The sequence below is a fragment of the Oncorhynchus keta genome, chromosome 18 (assembly GCF_023373465.1).
Source record: "Oncorhynchus keta strain PuntledgeMale-10-30-2019 chromosome 18, Oket_V2, whole genome shotgun sequence".
In the NCBI taxonomy this organism is placed as follows: domain Eukaryota; kingdom Metazoa; phylum Chordata; class Actinopteri; order Salmoniformes; family Salmonidae; genus Oncorhynchus; species Oncorhynchus keta.
The window spans coordinates 720,412-742,603 of NC_068438.1; the positions used below are offsets into that span (position 1 = coordinate 720,412).

The window sequence follows — 22,192 nt, forward strand, 5'->3', positions numbered from 1 at the left end:
CCTAATCCGGATTCACAGAGGCCTTAAAATTGAACCTTTCGAGTCCCGCTGTCACACCCTTTTAAACATTGTGGTTTGAGCTACAAACTTCTGGGTTGGATTCGTCCATTGAATTAATCTATTTCTTCTGATTACCATTAGTCTGTGTGAGTAATGGGGGCTGAGTTAGAGATGTTTGTGAGACAAGGGCGGATCATGAAGGAGTCCGGGGGGAGCGGTTCTTCTCACAAACGCCTGTAGACTCCGAATGGTTTGTTATGCTCTGACGCTCAGCCAGACAAGAGTCGTTAAAAGGTTAGGGTTTCTTCTACATAGAAGATCATAGGAAATCCCCGGACATATTGTCGACAATACTGTAGTAAGCTCACATAGTTGCTGTCACAAACTCAACACAGTTGTCACTGTCTAGTTGGATATTAATTTCCCATTGAGCAAACAATGTCTGTACTTACAGCATTCTTATAAGTGCTTTTTCTTTTTTTAAATCAGGTTTCTGCATGGTAGAACTTGTTTTTTGATTGACATTTGCAATTGTTTATGTCATGTGGGTTTGTGTTGTACTTGTTGTCCTAAAAATATGTTTATACACTTCAACGTGAGGCTAAATATGAGGAAAGAGCAAGTGGATTAATGAAAGTAGTTAATTTCAACTTGTTTTGATGTGGGAAGCCTGGGTACAGTGGATTGTGCTGGAAAATAGTTAATTGGAAGTGCTTAAATCAAAAAAGATTCAAGACTTTTAAAGTCCTCCATTTAATCTAAATGTTGGGTCAAATAACTAATCTATAGGAGTGCCCAATCCAAGCCTACAGCCTCAGTCACAACACCTGCATGTGTCAATCATTATAATTGTTTTGTCCCTTAGGGGGCTCCACTCAGAGAAGACCAACCTCGCATGGTTTCAACATTCCAGGAGAACTGACAGCAGAGGAGATCAGGAGGCGGCGGCTCCAGAGGATTGACCACTTTGACTGACCAAGCTGGACTATTGGTTCATTGGAGGATAAAAATATCTTTCCTCAAGGAATACTACACTGAAAAACTATAGTATTTTGTCCATCAGTCCACTGTTAAAGGTAGAATCAGTGAAATGTTGCACAAGCAGTACTTCAGATATTGCGATGAGCAAGATGCAAGATTTCGCTCTCACCCACTCACACACAGTATCTGCGCATGTGCACGGGTTCGCTTAACGCTCTTACAAAGTGGTAGCCAAGGGACCAGAACAGGAGAAGTTTAATGCACCCCAACTCTCATAGTTGTTGGGGTGCATTTTAATTTGCCATTTTATAATTGAAAAATATTTGAAATTAATATTTGAAAACTTATAAATATTATGCAGTGAAAACAGCCAAATGTATCCAAATCACATTTTAGTAACTACATTGATTTGACATGTTCACTTTGTAGTGTCAACTTTATTGAATGGGTGCCAATGACTTGTGCTATCGATCCCCCACGGTTGGCGTGCCATTGAGCTCTTACCGTATGTATTGGGCTACTATTGAATTATTTATTGAATTATTATCAATTAAGATTTTTAGTCCTGTAGTATTTGAATGTAATACTAGGATGACCAAATATACTGTTTCTGTCTCTTGGCAAATATGAAACAGCAATTTTAGAGATCTGGGAACTAAGTCTTCTATTTTGATACATTTTGCTCTAGAGGGAATCTGAGAATGAACTCGTAATTTAACATGAGAGTGATATGATGTATTTCTTAAAATAATCTTGTTTGTTAAACAATGTATTTTTGGAACATTTATATTAAATATGTGCATTGTGTTAAACACTGCATTTCCCCCCTTAGTTCAGTACATTGAAGACTACACTTGATCTAGTATGAAGCTTCTAATACTCCAATAACCATTTACAATTGACATCAGGTCAGACAATCACACAGACATGACACTTGGAAATTAGATGCATTTATTTTTTACCTTTTAAACAGTCCACATAATGCTTTTAAGACTACTGGTTGCTTAGGAGTGTGTGTGTTAGTGAAAGGCTTATCCTATAAGGATCAAGTGTGCTGACAGAAATCGTACCAAAATGTTTTAAGAAGAGGATTGTCTTCGGGGTGGCTCAGCCTCTGTGTTTGCGTGTGTCGGTGTCAGTGATGTTGAGTTACTATGTTTAACCTCTGATATGCCTCTAACGTTACAGGAGAAGCCACACATTGAGAAAGGGGAGGGGTTTGGAGAAGAACGATCCCTCCCTTTCCAGAACCGAAGTCAGTCAGTCAGTCAACAACTCAGAGCCACTTCTGTCAGTGTTTTCCCATCTACATATTTACACCCACAGCGCTCTCATTGGGACAAAGGGTCTCATTATGTTAATCACATGGAATGACTCAGGGGAAGCGGGTATATTCAGTAATGTAAAATGTTGCAGATAGAAATAGAATGGAGTTGAAACAACTCTATTCAATCTGACAGACAATCACTTTTCTGTGACGTTACATCCTCCTGAGAGTGGCTTCCACTGTGAAGCTCTCTCTAGTCCAACAGTACAGAAAATGTGAATTCAGCCCTGTTTATATGGGGCCTTTAACAATAGTTATGTTCTGTTGCCCTATGACTTTGGTCATCTTTTGAGACATTACATTTAAAAGAAGACACTCGGGTGACCACAATATTCTCATTGACCTAAAAATTACCATAGGGTCCAAATTTAACCAGACAGCAAGGGTATGTTTGCACTGAGAAATTGAGAATGTTGATGTATGGTAGGATAAAAAAACTATCCCAAGACATGTTACCCTTTTTCATCACCATAACGAACATGAGATTAAACAATCTCGCACTGCGAGAGTCTGATGGGGTGGTGGTACAGGTTTTTGTTCCAGCCCAGCAGCATCACATCTGATTCAACTTGTCAATGTCTTGATTGAAGTCTTGATATGATTACTTGAATCAGGTGTGTTACTGCTTGACTGGAACATAAATCCCCACACGGGGCCTCGCAGGGTAAGACTGTCAATCTGCGAGCACCCCTTAACACAGTTATGCGACACCATGCTTCTCGGTTTTCCAACTTTTTTCCTCTTGTCCACCACCTACAAATACTTCCCGACATTGTGGCCTGAGTCCTAACATTTGACAACATAATATTCTTATTTTGAGAAATACCATGCATTCACCATTTTTTAAAAATAGCACCACAATGATTCCTACCTAAATAAATACTCTTGACATTTATAGTACAAATATAAAGCAATCCTGTTCTTTCGACAGTGCAAACATATTTACATACAACAAACAATAATGCCAAGACGTACAGGGAAACATTTAAAGACTGTTGCAAATTTCAGTCTTACACTGTTATACACACTCATTTGAAGTGTAATGACTACTGAGTTTGCTTTTCTGCGTGTGTTAGCGAGGCTTAATTCCTTGTGTTAGTTTGGGTAGCGTGTTGAAGTCGAGACCAAAGAGGCTGAATGTTCAGACATGACGTAGTAGATCGGTGTAAGGCATCCTGCAGCGTGCAAGAAAAGACGAGCTTTTCAAAATGGTGAAGTCATTTTAACGACTGGTGCCATTACCTCGACAACCAATGTTTGGGTCTTAAGTTATTTTACAGAATTAATTTTAAAGACCAAAGTGAAAGGAAGCCCAATTAAATGACAAGGAGGCCCAATAATGAGAGGACTGAAATGAACTGAAGGAACAGACACCTTGTTTCTCTAAACGTGTACAATCTAAACTAAAGCATTGTTCAACATGTTATACAGTTTACAGATAATGAAGTAGATACTATACTGCTTTTAGCACTATACAGTTCTAAACAGAAAATTAAATAAAACCATTAATTGGATAAAAAACTTGATCTGATTGAATCAAGGCCTAATCAAAACATAAGAAAACGGAACAGGGAGGGACGACATGGACATCTCCAATCAAAAATGCTTATTTTGGCATTCTACTTTAAAAAGTTATTTGTTGCGTGACCTAATAAACACAACTGTGGCTTTGGTGGATGACGAGAAAACATCACAGGCTTTGGGAGAGTCCCAGCTTCCAAGAGTGTGAGGACCACTGTTGTACGTAAAAAACATAGTAACAATTGAAATGTCTGTATGTATTGTGATTGCTGCAAAATTAATTGCCTAATTGAGGACATTCAAGTTTTCTGAATCTGAGTGTGGATGGGCCACATTGATGCTTGAAGCCACTCTGTTTGTTGTTGACTTGGGAGTCTCGAGCGAAGGACAATCTGACACGTAATATTAGGTACTCAAACCTGGAAACATAATACACATATTAAGAGCTTTCAGCCAAGTTACATATTTCAGGAGGAGAAAAAAAGTTACTAATCTAAAAAAATTATTCAAAGGATAGTTGATCAAGTACTGTATGTTCATTGGTATGAACTTGCATAAAACAAGTTAAGAGAGAGCATGTGTCAATGTAAATATTATTGAGACTTTCAGGTAAACAACCAGTGTAGTCACAGCCTCTCTGGTGACTAATGAGGTGTATCATTACTGCCTCTCAGGTAACCAATGAGTGTGCATGTTCAAAGCACTCTGGGATGTGGTGGGTCCGAGATTTTGGGGCCGGTGCTTGTGGGATGTGGCCGGGCCCAGAAGGAGGGTGGGTGGGGTCACTCCTTCATACACACGCTGCACCGGCCCACGTTGAGGCGCTGTTGCCACTCCTCTTTGAGCGTGCCCTGTGAAGTAGAGGAGCTCAGCGGTCCATCTGCGCCCACCCGGGTCAACCAGAAGCTGTAGATGTTGGCGAAGTAGTGACACGTACCCCGCGGGCCCTGGCATTCCACGAATGGCTGGGCACGGAAGTCCCTCAGGCAGCTTCCTGATGATGTCAGAGACTGGCCACCACCCTCATCGCCGGCCCCTGTGTGCTACAATACACAAACGCGTTACAACTGTTATAACAAAACAAACACGCAGACACAAACATGCAGGCACACACATACATTACTAGTCAAAAGTTTGGAAACACCTACTCAGTCCAGGGTTTTTTTATATATATTTTTTTTGCTATTTCTACTTCGTAAAATAATAGTGAACATATCAAAACTATGAAATAACACATTAAATAATGTAGTAACCCCAAAAAATGTTAATCAGATTTAGATTCTTCAAAGTAGCCACCCTTTACCTTGATAAAAGCTTTGGCATTCTCAACCAGCTTCATGAGGTAGTCACCTGGAACAGGTGTGCCTTGTTGAAAGTTCATTTGTGGAATTTCTTTCCTACTTAATATGTTTGAGTCAATCAGTTGTGTTGTGACAAGGTAGGGGTGGTATACAGAAGCTAGCCCTATTTGGTAAAAGACCAAATCAAATGTATTTGTCACATACACATGTTTAGCAGATGTTAATGCGAGTGTAGCGAAATGCTTGTGCTTCTAGTTCCGACAATGCAGTAACAACCAACGAGAAATCTAACTAACAATTCTAAAACTACTACCTTATACACACACAAGTGTAAGGGATAAAGAATATGTACATAAAGATATATGAATGAGTGATGGTACAGAGCGGCATAGGCAAGATGCAGTAGATGGTATCGAATACAGTTTATACATATGAGATGAGTATGTAAACAAAGTGGCATAGTTTAAAGTGGCTAATGATACATGTATTACATAAAGATGCAGTAGATGATAGAGTACAGTATATACGTATAAATATGAGATGAATAATGTATGGTATGTAAATATTATATTAAGTAGCATTGTTTAAAGTGGCTAGTGATACATTTTACATCAATTCCCATTCTTAAAGTGGCTGGAGTTGAGTCAGTGTGTTGGCAAGCAGCCACTCAATGTTAGTGGTGGCTGTTTAACAGTCTGATGGCCTTGAGATAGAAGCTGTTTTTCAGTCTCGGTGCCCGCTTTGATGCACCTGTACTGACCTCCCCTTCTGGATGATAGCGCGGTGAACAGGCAGTGGCTCGGGTGGTTGTTGTCCTTGATAATCTTTATGGCCTTCCTGTGACATCGGGTGGTGTAGGTGTCCTGGAGGGCAGGTAGTCTGCCCCCGGTGAAGCGTTGTGCAGACCTCACTACCCTCTGGAGAGCCTTACGGTTGTGGGCGGAGCAGTTGCCGTACCAGGCGGTGATACAGCCCGACAGGATGCTCTCGATTGTGCATCTGTAGAAGTTTATGAGTGCTTTTGGTGACAAGCTGAATTTCTTCAGCCTCCTGAGGTTGAAGAGGCGCTGTTGCGCCTTCTTCACGATGCTGTCTGTGTGGGTGGACCAATTCAGTTTGTCTGTGATGTGTACGCCAAGGAGCTTAAAACTTACTACCCTCTCCACTACTGTCCCATCGATGTGGATAGGGGGGTGTTCCCTCTGCTGTTTCCTGAAGTCCACAATCATCTCCTTAGTTTTGTTGATGTTGAGTGCGAGGTTATTTTCCAGACACCACACTCCGAGGGCCCTCACCTCCTCCCTGTATGCCGTTTCGTCGTAGTTGGTAATCAAGCCTACCACTGTTGTGTGGTCCGCAAACTTGATGATTGAGTTGAAGGCGTGCGTGGCCACGCAGTCGTGGGTGAACAGGGAGTACAGGAGAGGGCTCAGAACGCACCCTTGTGGGGCCCCAGTGTTGAGGATCAGCGGGGTGGAGATGTTGTTACCTACCCTCACCTGGGGGCGGCCCGTCAGGAAGTCCAGTACCCAGTTGCACAGGGCGGGGTCGAGACCCAGGGTCTTAAGCTTGATGACGAGTTTGGAGGGTACTATGGTGTTAAATGCTGAGCTGTAGTCGATGAACAGCATTCTCACATAGGTATTCCTCTTGTCCAGATGGGTTAGGGCAGTGTGCAGTGTGGTTGAGATGGCATCGTCTGTGGACCTATTTGGGCGGTAAGCAAATTGGAGTGGGTCTAGGGTGTCAGGTAGGGTGGAGGTGATATGGTCCTTGACTAGTCTCTCAAAGCACTTCATGATGACGGAAGTGAGTGCTACGGGGCGGTAGTCGTTTAGCTGAGTTACCTTAGCTTCCTTGGGAACAGGAACAATGGTGGCCCTCTTGAAGCATGTGGGAACAGCAGACTGGGAGAAGGATTGATTGAATATGTCCGTAAACACACCAGCCAGCTGGTCTGCGCAAGCTCTGAGGGCGCGGCTGGGGATGCCGTCTGGGCCTGCAGCCTTGCGAGGGTTAACACGTTTAAATGTTTTACTCACCTCGGCTGCAGTGAAGGAGAGTCTGCATGTTTTGGTTGCGGGCCGTGTCAGTGGCACTGTATTGTCCTCAAAGCGGGCAAAAAAGTTATTTAGTCTGCCTGGGAGCAAGTCATCCTGGTCCGTGACTGGGCTGGTTTTCTTTTTGTAATCCGTGATTGACTGTAGACCCTGCCACATACCTCGTGTCTGAGCCATTGAATTGCGATTCTATTTTGTCTCTATACTGACGCTTAGCTTGTTTGATTGCCTTGCGGAGGGAATAGCTACACTGTTTAACTACACACCAAGTCCATATTATGGAAAAAAACCTGCTTAAATAAGCAAAGAGAAATGAAGGTCAGTCAATAAGGAACATTCAAGAACTTTGAAAGTTTCTTCAAGTATAGTTGCAAAAACCAAGTGCTATGATGAAACTGGCTGTCATGAGGACCGCCACAGGAAAGGAAGACCCAGAGTATCCTCTGCAGCAGAGGTTCCAGCCTCAGAAATTGCAGCCCAAATAAATGCTTCAGAGTTCAAGTAACAGACACATCTCAACTAGAGGTCGACAGAATATGATTTTTCAACACCGATACCGATAATTGGAGGACCAAAAAAAGACGGTACAGATTAAAATCGGCAGATTTTTACCATTTATTTGTAATAATGACAATTACAACAATACTGAATGAACACTTATTTTAACTTAATATAACTTAATATAACTTAATTTAACTTAATTTAACTTAATTTCACTCAACAAAAATCAATTTAGCCTCAAATAATGAAACATGTTCAATTTGGTTTAAATAATGCAAAAACAAAAAGTGTTGGAGAAGAAAGTAAAAGTGCAATATGTACCATGTTTAAGTTCCTTGCTCAGAACATGAGAACATATGAAAGCTGGTGGTTCCTTTTAACATGACACTTCAATATTCCAAGGTAAGAGGTTTTAGGTTGTAGTTAATATAGTATTCATAGGACTATTTCTCTCCATATGATTTGTATTCCATATACCTTTGACTATTGGATGTTCTTATAGGCACTTTAGTATTGCAAGTGTAACAGTATAGCTTGCTTCCCTCTCGTTCCTACCTGGGCTCGAACCAGGAACACATCAACAACAGCCACCCTTGAAGCAGCGTTACCCATGCAGAGCAAGGGGAACAACTACTCCAAGTCTCAGAGCGAGTGACGTTTGAAACGCTATTAGCGCTAACTAGCTAGCCATTTCACATCGGTTACACCAGCCTAATCTCGGGAGTTGATAGGCTTGAAGTCATAAACCGCACAATGCTTGAAGCACAACGAAGAGCAAAACGCACGATACTGCTGTTTGAATGAATGCTTGCGAGCCTGCTGCTGCCTATCATCGCTCAGTCAGACTGCTCTATCAAATCATAGACTTAATAACATAATAACACACAGAAATACGAGCCTTTGGTCATTAATATGGTTGAATCCAGAAACAATCATTTTGAAAACAAAACGTTTATTATTATCACATATACCCTGACTCTGCGTGCAATGAACGCAAGAGAAGTAACACAATTTCACCTGGTTACTATTGCCTGCTAACCTGGATTTCTTTTAGCTAAATATGCAGGTTTAAAAATATATACTTCTGTGTATTGATTTTAAGAAAGGCATTGATGTTTATGGTTAGGTACACGTTGGAGCAACGAAAGTCATTTTTCCGCGAATGCGCACCGATTATATGCAACGCAGGACACGCTAGATAAACTACTAATATCATCAACCATGTGTAGTTAACTAGTGATTATGATAGATTGATTGACTTTTATAAGATAAGTTTAATGCTAGCTACAGTGCCTTGCGAAAGTATTCGGCCCCCTTGAACATTGCGACCTTTTGCCACATTTCAGGCTTCAAACAAAGATATAAAACTGTATTTTTGTGTGAAGAATCAACAACAAGTGGGACACAATCTCCAGTGGGGGACAGAAGGGATTTATTGATGTCCTGGCTTTAAACTTTTTAACAAATCAAAAACTGCATGATTGTGTCCAAAATTATTCAGCCCCTTTGATTCTTCAGTGCAAAAACTTTCCATATCTTTATGTTTGAGGATCCTGAATGATCCAATGTTGACCTAAATGACTAATGATGATAAATACAATCCACCTGTGTGTAATCATGTCTCCGTATAAATGCACCTGCACTGTGATAGTCTCAGAGGTCAGGTGGTAAAAGCGTTGGAGCATCATGAAGTTGCAAGATTGAACACAGCAGGACAAGTTAAAGATCTGTTGTTCTGAAGTTTAAACAAGGCATTTGGATCCAAAATATTTCCCAGGCTTTAAACATAAGAACACTGTTCTTAACTGACTTGTTAATTAAATAAAGGTGTAAAAACAAAAATGTATTTTAAAGACCTAACACACATATGTAAACTTTCAGCTCATACAAAAAGACTGATCAGAGATGCAGCCAAAAGGCCCATGATCACTTTGGATGAAAACTGAAAGATCTACAGCTAAGGTGGGAGACTCTTCCATAAGGACAACAATCAACTGTTCATATTGAGACAAATCTGGCCTTTATGGAAGAGTGCAAAGAAACCATGACTAAAGATATCCATAAAAAAAGTGTTGTTTAAAGGGCCAAGAACCTGGGAGACACGGACAAACATGTGGAAATCTGTACTTTGGTCTGATGAAACCAAATGTGAACTTTTTGGCAACAATGCTGTGTTTTGTTTGAGACGCAGAGTAAGTGAACGGATGCTCATCACCCTGAACACACCATCCCCACTGTCAAACATGGTGGTGGTGATGGTTTGGGCCTGCTTTTCTTCACAGGGACTGGAAGATTTAAAATTGATAAGGAAGATGGATAACCAGCATGGACCATTCTGGAAGAAAACCTGATGGATCTGCAAAAAGACCTGAGACTGGGACAGAGATTTGTTTTCAACAGAACAATGATCCAAAACATAAAGAAAAAAATCTACAATGGAATGGTTCAAAAATAAACCATATCCAGGTGTTAGAATGGCCAAAAACTCAGACCTGAATCCAATGGCCAGAATCTGTGGAAAGAATGAAAACTGCTGTTCCAAATGCAGTCATTCAACCTCACTGAGCTCAAGCTGTTTTGCAAGGAGGAATGGGAAAAAATGTCAGTCTCTCGATGTGCAAAACTGATTGAGACATACCCCGGCGACTTACAGCTGTAACCAGCAGATGGCGCAACAAAGTATTAACTTAAGGGGCTGAATCTTTTGCGCGCCCAATTTTTCAGTCCTTTTGATTTGTTAAAAAGTTTGAAATATCCAATAAATGTCATTCCACCATGATTGTGTCCCCTTGTTGTTGATTCTTCACAAAAAAGTTTTATATCTTTATGTTTGAAGCCTGAAATGTCACTTGGCTCTGTCAAAGTTCAATGGTCTCTCCTATCATTTATGCAGAAGGCACTGTAGGAATCTTCTCCTTCCCCCTTCTTACTGCACCAGGTAACAGGCGGTCTCCTCATGGAGTGCAATGACAGGCAGGTGGTTGAGCGTCACCACTAGTTAACTGTAAGGTTGCAAGATTGAATCCACGGGAGGCTGACAAGTTAAACATCTGTCTTTCTGCCCATGAACAAGGCAGTTAACCCACCGTTCCTAGGCTGTCATTGAAAATAAGAACATGTTCTTAACTGACTTGCCTAATTAACTAAAGGTGTAAAAACAAAAATGTATTTAAAAAACAACAACATATATATATATATAAAAATCCGCCAAATCGGTGTCCAAAAATACCGATTTCCGATTGTTATGAAAACTTGAAATCGGCCCTTATTAAAATCGGCCATTCTGATTAATCGGTCGACCTCTAATCTCAACATCAACTGTTCAGAGGAGACTGCGTGAATCAGGCCTTCATAGTCGAATTGCTGCAAAAGAAACCATGACTAAAGGACACCAAAAAGAAGAGACTTGCTTGGGCCAAGAAACAGGACAAACGGACATGGAAATCTGTACTTTGGTCTGATGAGTCCAAATGTGACATTTTTGGTTCCAAACTCTGTGTCTTTGTGAGACGCAGAGTAAGTGAACGGATGATCTCCGCATGTGTGGTTCCCACTGTGAAGCATGGAGGAGGAAGTGTGATGGTGCAGGGGTGCTTTGCTGGTGACAGTGTCTGTGATTTATTTAGAATTTAAGGCACACTTAACCAGCATGTCTATCACAGCATTCTGCAGCAATACGCCCTCCCATCTGGTTTGCACTTAGTGGGACTATCAATTTGTTTTTCAACAGAACAATGATCCAACACACTTCCAGGCTGTGTAAGGGCTATTTGACCAAGAAGGAGAGTGATGGAATGCTGCACCAGATGACCTGGTCTCCACAATCACCCGACTTCAACCCATTTGAGATGGTTTGGGATGAGTTAGACCGCACAGTGAAGGAAAAGCAGTGAACAAGTGCTCAGCATCAAACCCCCGAGCTGACAAGGTACAAAACTCCTTCAAGACTGTTGGAAAATCACTTGCCAGGTGTAGCTGGTTGAAGGCAAAGGGTGGCTACTCTGAAGAATATATTCTGATTTGTTTAACACTTTTTTGGTTACTATATGATTCCATGTGTTATTTCATAGTTTTAATGTCTTCACTATTATTCTACAATGTAGAAAATAGTCAAAATAAAGACAAACCCTTGAATGAGTAGGTGTGTCCAAACTTTTGACTGGTACTGTACACATAAAGTCACTCACCATGAGGAAGGAGTATCCCACCCAAAGACTCCTCCAGTTGGGGGGACAGAAGGGATTGCTGTTGTCCTGGCTGTGAACTGCCACAGCAGGGGAGGGGGCCTCACACACCACGCAGCGGCTGATGTGTTGTTGGATGTCCTGATCTGCCACGGGCATCATGGGCACTGACGCTGTGGTGGACAACCAGTAGGACTTGTCATTGCGGCTGGCGTAGTCACACGTGCCCATGTTGCAAAAGGAGAACGGCATGGTGCTGAAGAGACGCATACATGACCCAGCCTGACCTAGTAGTAGGAAAAGACATGCTAGGTTACTGGTTACAATCATTCAAACACACACACACCCACCCACACAGGTGTACATATGAGCACACACACAAACAGTATTGTAGACCAACGTACCGAGGTCCTGTGTGTGGGCTTTCTCTTGGCCCTCCAGGTACAGCAAACTGTAGCCAGTCCACAGTTGTGTCATGTCTGCTGGACAGGAAGGGAGCATGTCTGATTGGCTGTGCATCACCAACAGGAAGCCAGAGTTAAAGGTGGTGGTGGGGCCTGGGCTGCCGGCATCTCCCAAAGGACCAGGGGCGCCTACGATGACAGACAGTCAGAGACAAAGAGAAACAATATATTTAGCTACTCTTGAAGGGAGCATAATAGTAAATACTTTTTTAGAAAAATGTGATTCAATCTATCAATAAATTAATTTACAAACAATGAAATAAAACAGCCGTAATCCATGTTAACCGACAAATGCATAGTTTATCATTGCTTTTGTTTAGGTGGTAGCAGAGGTGTAACTGCTGTCAAATCGGTGAGTAGAGCTTTTGTGGCCATGGTCCCACCCGCATTAAAAGTTCAGAACGAGAAAGTGTAGGCTATATACAAATAATTACACTCAAATTGAAAATCAAACAAAATAATAAGGATTTATATCAGCAAAAACGAGGTGTAGATTACATTACACATTCCAGTGTTCGAATGGGATTTCTACTAATGCAACTTGGTGCATCCAATGGCAATGACCACGGTAGGTAATGTATAACTCAGGGAGGCGCTTATGGATTTGACAGTTGAATCAATCAGATCAGTGGCAAACCCAAGTAGCTGAAAAAAAACACAGCTTTTCCTTGCTTTTGTTTAGGTGGTGCCGGAGGTGTAACTGCTGTCAAATCACGGGCATTGCCATTGTATGCATAGTCGCATTAGTAGAAATCCAATTCAACGGGGCAGCAGTGGAGCGGGTCGAGAGCTTCAAGTTCCTTGTATCCAAGGAAAAAACGTATAAATATATTTTTAAAAAACATTTTATTTACATTTTTACATTTAAGTCATTTAGCAGACGCTCTTATCCAGAGCGACTTACAAATTGGTGCATTCACCTTATGACATCCAGTGGAACAGCCACTTTACAATAGTGCATCTAAATCTTTTAAGGGGGGGGGGGGGTGAGAAGGATTACTTTATCCTATCCTAGGTATTCCTTAAAGAGGTGGGGTTTCAGGTGTCTCCGGAAGGTGGTGATTGACTCCGCTGTCCTGGCGTCGTGAGGGAGTGTGTTCCACCATTGGGGAGCCAGAGCAGCGAACAGTTTTGACTGGGCTGAGCGGGAACTGTACTTCCTCAGTGGTAGGGAGGCGAGCAGGCCAGAGGTGGATGAACGCAGTGCCCTTATTTGGGTGTAGGGCCTGATCAGAGCCTGGAGGTACTGAGGTGCCGTTCCCCTCACAGCTCCGTAGGCAAGCACCATGGTCTTGCCATGACCTAAGCTAGTCTTGCCTGCTTCAAGAACAGCTAGCTAACTAACCAATAAAATACAGTGGGTGGTCTGCCCGGTTGTCACGTCTTGATCAGGGCGTGAGTTGGGGTGGGCATTCTATGTTTTTGTTCTAGGTTTTGTACTTTATGTTTGGCCCAGTATGGTTCCCAATCAGAGGCAGCTGTCGATCGTTGTCTCTGATTGAGAACCATACTTAGGTAGCCTGTTTTCCCACTATGTTTTGTGGGTAGTTGTTTTCTGTGTCTACCATACAGAACTGTTTCGTGTCGTTCACTCTCTTTGTTGTTTTTGGTCATTTAGTGTTCTGTTTATTTTATTAAACATCATGAACACTTACCACGCTGCACCTTGGTCCTCACCTTCTTCCACCAACGGCGATCGTTACACCGGTTCTAACTAGGGTATTTAGACAAAGTTTTCCTACGGGTAATGTATGCCCGAGGGCGACTTGGCTTGGTATCCCCTTTTCCCACCAACAAACAATCAGCCATATACCACAGCAGTACAAACTCACATGATAACGGACAATGTGAGCTGTAGGCGCAAAAACAGAAGCGAGATAGCTCAAGAGACAACTGATTGGGTTTATTTTAAACCAAGGGAAAGGAGATGTGATTGGGTAAGGGAAAAAGAGCAGGTGTGTCTTCAGTTTGGCGACTGATGACTGTCACCTGTGACTAGGGCAGAAGGAGAGAAAATAAATACACACAGGATACCTATATCCGTAACAGTGACAATGACCACAAGAGCAGCCGCTCATCGATTTGACAGAGCTAACACAGTTACACCGCCTAAACAAAATTAAATGAAAAGCTATGTCGGCTAACGCAGGTTACCTGAGTGGTGCAGCGGTCTAAGGCACTGCATCTCAGTGCTTGAAGCGTCACTACAGACACCCTGGTTCGAATCCAGGCTATATCACAACCGGCCGTAATTGGGACTCCCATAGGGCGACGTATAAAAAAAAAGAAAATGCAGATCTGATTGAATACTGGCCTTATATTTTGGGTTCTGATGGGGTACGACAGTTGAACTAAGCTCATGAGGGATTTATAAGTTATATTTGGGTATTTATCAGCGCTCTCCAACCCTGTTCCATGGACAACTACCATTCTTTAGGTTTTCACTCCAACCACAAAATCTAGTATAGATTAATAATTTTAAAAAATGGATGTACCAATTGCAGATTTCCACTTTATGGTCAAAACAGGGTCCGAGTCTAAAATGACATGAAAATGATGTCATTTAGGACAGGGGGAGGGTTGATGTTTAGTTGGACACAGGTTCATGAGCAGTGTGGGTGTGTGAAGTGTCCATCCACACGCCATAGTTCATTTGACTCACCCTGTGGTCCCAATGCCCCCCTCTCCCCCTGTACCCCACTGTCCCCTGGGGCCCCGTCTGCTCCTGGGGGGCCCTCGGGCCCCGGGAATCCTGGTGAACCCAACTGGCCACTTCTCCCTGCAACAGCAGACATATACAGTTTCAAGTAGTGTCTTATCTTTAAGTTGTAGTCACTGTATGGATGCTATATGTAAGCAATAAGGCACGAGGGGGTGTGGTATATGGCTAATATACCACAGCTAAGGGCTATTCTTACGCACGACCCAACGCAGAGTGCCTGGATACAGCCCTTAGCTGTGGTATATTGGCCATATACCACAAACCCCCGAGGTGCCTTATTGCTATTATAAACTGGTTACCAACGTAATTAGAGCAATAAAAATACATGTTTTGTTATACCTGTGTTATACGGTCTGATATACCACGGCTGTCAGACAATTAGCATTCAGGGGTCGAATTACTCAGTTTATAATATACAACAAATAACTAATCCTCTTATTGAAAATTCTACTTTAACAAAGACCTCAAAAGGTCTGTCTGAGAAACTACAACCACCCTCTCTGAATGATAGTTCTTGTATTTATAAATGCAATTTAGGAGAAAACAAAATAAAAAAAAATCATTGTCGGAGGACACAGAGCACTATACACAGGAAGATATCAAGAGATTTCAGGGGCTTCCGTTGACCCACATCAGGCCCTACCTTTCTGTCCCTCAAAACCGTTGGATCCCGGGCCGCCAGTGAAGCCAGAAAGGCCGGGTTGACCGGGTGCGCCTACGGGTCCAGGAGGAGGTGGGATTATCAATGGAGTGATCACATTCCCCTTTTCTCCTTTTGGACCTGTGGATGAAAGAACAAATGTCCAGAGAGACAGAGAGAGGAGGATATGTGGGTTAAGCTGCTGTGCCAATAGAAATACAAAGAAATACAATTACAAGAAGGGAGAAATCCTCCCAGATCAAGGCAATAGGAATGTCCTTACTAGTAATTATATTTGTACGACTGTTTCAATGACATCGTCCCTACTGATGCTGGATCTACTTCTTTATAATTATTTTCATTCTGCATCAATCTGTATCACTCATGATTAATGTTAATTATGCTGGTGATGGTCACTTTCATGAGGAGCTGACCTTCATCTCCTTGCAGTCCCTTGTTTCCTTTGGGTCCTGGGGGCCCACATGTACCTGTGGAACCGGGGTGTCCTGGGACCCCCATCATCCCCGAAGCTCCTCTCTCACCTGGGCGACAACAGCAGGTTTGGGGTCAATTTGAATTGATGTCAGACAATTCAGTAAGTAAAGTGAAATTCCAATTCATTGAATGCCATCCCTTTAAATACAGTGTACTTTGAATTAGAATTTTCTCATCAGACTCATAATACAGGTATATTGAGAGAACGGGTTCAGAATATTAGGGATCAATGTCAGAAAGCCATAAAAATATATGCATATTGTATATTTTTCAGCACCAATTGGTAGATTACCTACCTATTTCCCACTGAACACAACTCGTCATTTCAACGTGGAGAATTGGGTAATATTTGGTTGAGAGGATAATCAATGAGGTTACAAACCTATATTCTTCCTCTCAAAAAGACAGCCAATAGTTCCAATGTGTTATCACTATGCTTTCAACCATCGAAAAGCAACACCAAATTCCAATGGAAAAACGTCTGATTATAGGATTAGTTGTCACCCAAATGTCTATCACTGCACTTTTAACCATTTTAAAGCATAGCAAAGATCAAATGGGAATACAAAGTCAAATATTTTGTTTAGCTATTTTATACAACAGATTCATGTTATCACTGTGCTTAATCTAATAGCAAAACCAAATGACCTAGATTGCAGTTGAGATTACATTGAAAGTACATGGCGCAAGTGATCAATGCTGTTCGAGATTCTGCACAGATTATTACAGCAATTGTGAAGATGTCCACAGACCTGCAATGAACTATGCATGCTAACTTGAAAATGCACGCTTTATATGATTTCAGAAGGAGACATTTAAAGTTACAGTAACCACAAAATGTGGCCATGGATATGTTACATTTGTTTGTAAGACATCCTTAACATTAGGTTATCGAGCACGCCTCCATCCACATCGACGGGGCAGCAGTGGAGCGGGTCGAGAGCTTCAAGTTCCTCGGTGTCCAAATCACTAAGGACTTAAAATGTTCCACACGCAAACAGTCGTGAAGAAGGCGTAACAGTGCCTCATCCCCCTCGGGAGGTTGAACAGATTTGTCATGGGCCCTCAAATCATCAAAAAGTTGTACAGCTGCACCATTGAGAGCACCTTGACTGGCTGCATCACTACTTGTTATGGCAACTGCACAGCCCTCGCTCGCATTGGCGCTACAGAGGGTGGTGAGAGCAGCCCAGTACATCACTGGGGTTGAGCTCCCTGCCATCCAGGACCTTTATATCAGGCGATGTGAGAGGAAGGCCTGGAAAATTGTTAAAGACTCCAGCCACCTAAGCCATAGACTGTTCACTTTGCTTCCACACAGCAAGCTGTACCGAAGCAACAAGTCTGACACCAACAGACTCCTCTGAACAGCTTTTATCCCCAAGTCACAAGACTGATAAATAGCCAACAAAATGACTATATGCATTGACCCTTCTACTTGATTTTGTATTTTTGCACTGTTAGCTAAGACCTCGCAAACTCCACACATTCACACTCCAACACACACGCTCACTTACTTTGCTCACCCACACACAAACTCAAATACAATCATCATATACATGCTGCTGCTACTCAGTTTATCATATATCCTGATGACTAGTCACGTTACCCCTATACATATCTAACCTTACCACTCCAGTATCCCTGCACATTGTAAATATAGTTGGCACTGACTTTATATATAGCTTACTTTTTTATTTATTTCAACTTTATTTAACCAGGTAGGCTAGTTGAGAACAAGTTCTCATTTACAATTGCGACCTGGCCAAGATAAAGCAAAGCAGTTCGACACATACAACGACAGAGTTACACATGGAGTAAAGCAAACATACAGTCAATAATACAGTAGAAAAATAAGTCAAAATACAATGTGAGCAAATGAGGTGAGATAAGGGAGGTAAAGGCAAAAAAAAGGCCATGGTGGCGAAGTAAATACAGTATAGCAAGTAAAACAATGGAATGGTAGATTTGCAGTGGAAGAAAGTGCAAAGTAGAGATAGAAATAATGGGGTGCAAAGTAGCAAAATAAATAAATAAATACAGTAGGGGGAGAGGTAGTTGTTTGGGTTAAATTATAGATGGGCTATGTACAGGTGCAGTAACCTGTGAGCTGCTCTGACAGCTGGTGCTTAAATCTAGTGAGGGATATAAGTGTTTCCAGTTTCAGAGATTTTTGTAGTTTGTTCCAGTCATTGGCAGCAGAGAACTGGAAGGAGAGGCGGCCAAAGGAAGAATTGGTTTTGGGGGTGACCAGAGAGATATACACCTGCTGGAGCGCAGGTGACAAAACGGATGGCATTGTGATAGACTGCATCCAATTTATTGAGTAGGGTATTGGAGGCTATTTTGTAAATGACATCGCCAAAGTCGAGGATCGGTAGGATAGTCAGTTTTACAAGGGTATGTTTGGCAGCATGAGTGAAGGATGCTTTGATGCGAAATAGGAAGCCAATTCTAGATGTAACTTTGGATTGGAGATGTTTGATATGAGTCTGGAAGGAGAGTTTAAAGTCTAACCAGACACCTAGATATTTGTAGTTGTCCACATATTCTAAGTCAGAACCGTCCTGAGTAGTGATGTTGGGCGGGCGGGCAGGTGCAGGCAGCGATCGGTTGAAGAGCATGATTTTAGTTTTACTTGCATTTAAGAGGAATTGGAGGCCACGGAAGGATAGTTGTAATGGCATTGAAGCTCGTCTGGAGGGTTGTTAACATAGTGTCCAAAGAAGGTCCAGAAGTATACAGAATGGTGTCGTCTGCGTAGAGGTGGCTCAGAGAATCACCAGCAGCAAGAGCGACATCATCGATGTATACAGAGTCGGTCCAAGAATTGAAACTGTGGCACACCCATAGAGACTGCCAGAGACCCGGACAACAGGCCCTCCGATTTGACACACTTGAACTCTGTCTGAGAAGTAGTTGATGAACCAGGCGAGGCAGTCATTTGAAAAACCAAGGCTGTTGAGTCTGCCGATAAGAATGTGGTGATTGACAGAGTCGAAAGCCTTGGCCAGGTCGATGAATACAGCTGCACAGTATTGTCTCTTATGGCGGTTATGATAGCGTTTAGGACCTTGAGTGTGGCTGAGGTGCACACGTGACCAGCTCGGAAACCAAATTGCATAGCGGAGAAGGTACGGTGGGATTCAAAATGGTCGGTGATCTCTTTGTTAACTTGGCTTTCAAAGACCTTAGAAAGACAGGGTAGGATAGATCTAGGTCTGTAGCAGTTTGGGTCTAGAGTGTCTCCCCCTCTGGATTTGGGTGAAGGAGAAATGGGGAAGGCTTGGGCAAGTTGCTGAGGGGGGTGCAGGGCTGTTGACTGGGGTAGGTGGCGCCAGGTGGAAGCATGGCCAGCCGTTGAAAAATGCTTATTGAAATTCTCAATTATCGTGGATTTATTGGTGTTTCCTAGCTAGTGTTTCCTAGCCTCAGTGCAGTGGGCAGCTGGGAGGAGGTGCTCTTATTCACCACGGTCTTTACAGTGTCCCAGAACTTTTTGTAGTTTGTGCTAGAGGATGCAAATTTCTGTTTGAAAAAGCTAGCCTTTGCTTTCCTAACTGTCTGTGTATATTGGTTCCTAACTTCCCTGAAAAGTTGCATATCGCGAGGGCTATTCAATGCTAACGCAGTACGCCACAGGATGTTTTAAAAATTTGAATGGCGCATGCCTTTTTAAGATGGTAAGGAAAGCACTTTTAAAGAATAACCAGGCATCCTCTGACGGAATGAGGTCAATATCCTCCCAGGATACCCGGGCAAGGTCGATTAGAAAGGCCTGCTTGCTGAAGTGTTTTAGGGAGCGTTTGACAGCAATGAGGGGCAGACCTATTATGGATGCAGGCAATGAGGCAGTGATCACTGAGATCCTGGTTGAAAACAGCAGAGGTGTATTTGGAGGGCAGGTTGGTCAGGATGATATCTATGAGGATGCCCGTGTTTATGGATTTGGGGTTGTACCTAGTAGGTTCATTGGTAATTTGTGTGAGATTGAGGTCATCTAGTTTAGACTGTAGGACGGCTGTTAAGCATGTCCCAGTTTAGGTCACCTAACAGTACGACCTATGACGATAGTACGACCTCACATATGGTGTCCAGGGCGCAGCTGGGGGCAGAAGGTGGTCTGTAGCAAGCGGACTTGTTTCTGGAAAGGTGGATTTTTAAAAGTAGAAGCTCAAATTGTTTGTGCACAGAACTGAATAGTATGACAGAACTCTGGAGGCTAACTCCTCCTTTTGCAGTTCTATCTTGTCAGAAAATGTTACAGTTAGGGATGGAAATGCCAGGGTTTTCGGTGGCCTTCCTAAGACAGGAATCAGACATGGCTAGGACATCCGGGTAGGCAGAGTGTGCTAAAGTAGGGAATAAAACAAATTTAGGGAGGAGGCTTCTAATGTTAACATGCATGAAACCAAGACTTTTACAGTTACATAAGTCAACAAATGAGAGCGCCTGGGGAATGGGAGTGGAGCTAAACACTGCAGGGCCTGGATTAACCTCTACATCACCAGAGGAACAGAGGAGTAGGATAAGGGTACGGCTAAAGGCTATAAGAACTGGTTGTCTAGTGCGTTCGGAATAGAGAGTAAAAGGAGCAGGTTTCTGGGCACGGAAGAATAGATTCAAGGCATAATGTACAGACAAGGGTATGGTAGGATGTGAATACAGTGGAGGTAAACCTAGGCATTGAGTGACGACGAGAGGTATCGTCTCTAGAGACACCATTTAAACCAGGTGAGGTCACCGCATGTGTGGAGGTGGAACAAAAGGGTTAGCTAAGGCATATTGAGCAGGGCTGGAAGCTCTACAGTGAAACAAGTCAATAAACACTAACCAAAACAGCAATGGACAAGGCATATTGACATTATGGAGAGGCATACGTTGCCGAGTGATCATAGGGTCTAGTGAGTAGCTAGGCGGGCTGGAGACATGGCAATTCAGCCGGGGCTAGCAAGCTAGCAGAAGGGCCTAAGGGGGACATCGCAACGGAAGAGTCAGTTGTAGCCCCCTCGGGCGGTTACGTTGGCAGAACAGTCGTGATGGATCGGCAGGGCTCCGTGTAGTAAAAGGGTCCAGGCCAATCGGCAAAATAGGTATTGTAGCCCAAGAAAATTGGCTGATGGACCTCTTCAGCGACCAGTCGATATGCTCTAGACAGCTAGCGAGCCGCGGCCAGCAATCAGGGGACGTAAAAACAACGGGGGTGGCCATCCTGATAGTTGTCATATTTAGTTGTTCGATCCATGAAATATTAGAAGTGGACAAAAGTTTACAATAAGGGTTGAACAATAGTCCTATAAATCTACCTCACTGATCATGGAACTGTAATGACAATGATCTAGTCGTAGTAAGCCATGCGCCAGGCTCCGGGTTTAAACTGAATTCCATGATGATTTAAGTAGGCAACAAAAACAATGTAGGTTACAAATCGAAAGAAACTAACACAGAAGTTGTAATACATTCGGTGCAACTGCGCACAGCTTTCCATAGGCTACAGAAGTCTATTTAGCTTGTGTCTCCAAATTCCATCCCCACAAACTATGAGGCCATACAATTAAATTAATGATCTGAATAATGGCACAGCTATTTATAGCCTAGGCTACATCACTATGGGTGGAAAAGGGGCCGAATAACTGTCATGTTGATTTTCTGCCCTATGACTGATTTCACATTAGTCTCCAATGATCATAAGGATAAAGAATCCAAAGCAATCGCTATGCTTTCTCAATATTTGTATTTATCATCCCCTTCTCCAAACATATTAAGCCTACTCATTTACCTATAATAGCTCTTATTAATGTATAAATTAGGTGGCCTGGCAGACATCTCAGATTGGATGTCGGCCCACTACCTCAAACTCAACCTCAACAAAACAGAGCTGCTCTTCCTCTTAAGAAAGGCCTGCTCCAAGACCTCTCCATCACGGTTGACAACTCCACAGTGTCCCCCTCCCGGAGTGCAAAGAACCTTGGAGTGACCCTGGACAATACCCTGTT

The 22,192-nt window shown here is 42.7% G+C and overlaps 2 protein-coding genes across 6 annotated transcripts in view; one reads left to right on the forward strand and one right to left on the reverse strand.

Annotated features, from left to right (window-relative positions):
* The window catches only part of rhbdd1 (rhomboid domain containing 1), a 28,436-nt gene extending 26,624 nt beyond the window's left edge, over window positions 1-1,812 (forward strand). For both annotated transcript variants that reach the window (XM_035791409.2, XM_035791408.2), the window contains exon 7: window positions 866-1,812. In XM_035791409.2, the coding sequence (XP_035647302.1) occupies window positions 866-975 (110 nt within the window). In that variant the 3' untranslated portion in view covers window positions 976-1,812. The remainder of the gene's footprint in view (window positions 1-865) is intronic.
* Window positions 1,813-1,915: 103 nt separating this feature from the next.
* col4a4 (collagen, type IV, alpha 4) overlaps window positions 1,916-22,192 on the reverse strand; it is a 148,572-nt gene continuing 128,295 nt past the window's right edge. For all 4 annotated transcript variants that reach the window (XM_052467075.1, XM_052467074.1, XM_035791406.2 and 1 more), the window contains 6 exons: window positions 16,136-16,243; window positions 15,705-15,842; window positions 15,002-15,118; window positions 12,280-12,468; window positions 11,879-12,162; window positions 1,916-4,872 (listed from right to left, as the gene is read on the reverse strand). In XM_052467075.1, the coding sequence (XP_052323035.1) occupies window positions 4,612-4,872; window positions 11,879-12,162; window positions 12,280-12,468; window positions 15,002-15,118; window positions 15,705-15,842; window positions 16,136-16,243 (1,097 nt within the window). In that variant the 3' untranslated portion in view covers window positions 1,916-4,611. The remainder of the gene's footprint in view (window positions 4,873-11,878; window positions 12,163-12,279; window positions 12,469-15,001; window positions 15,119-15,704; window positions 15,843-16,135; window positions 16,244-22,192) is intronic.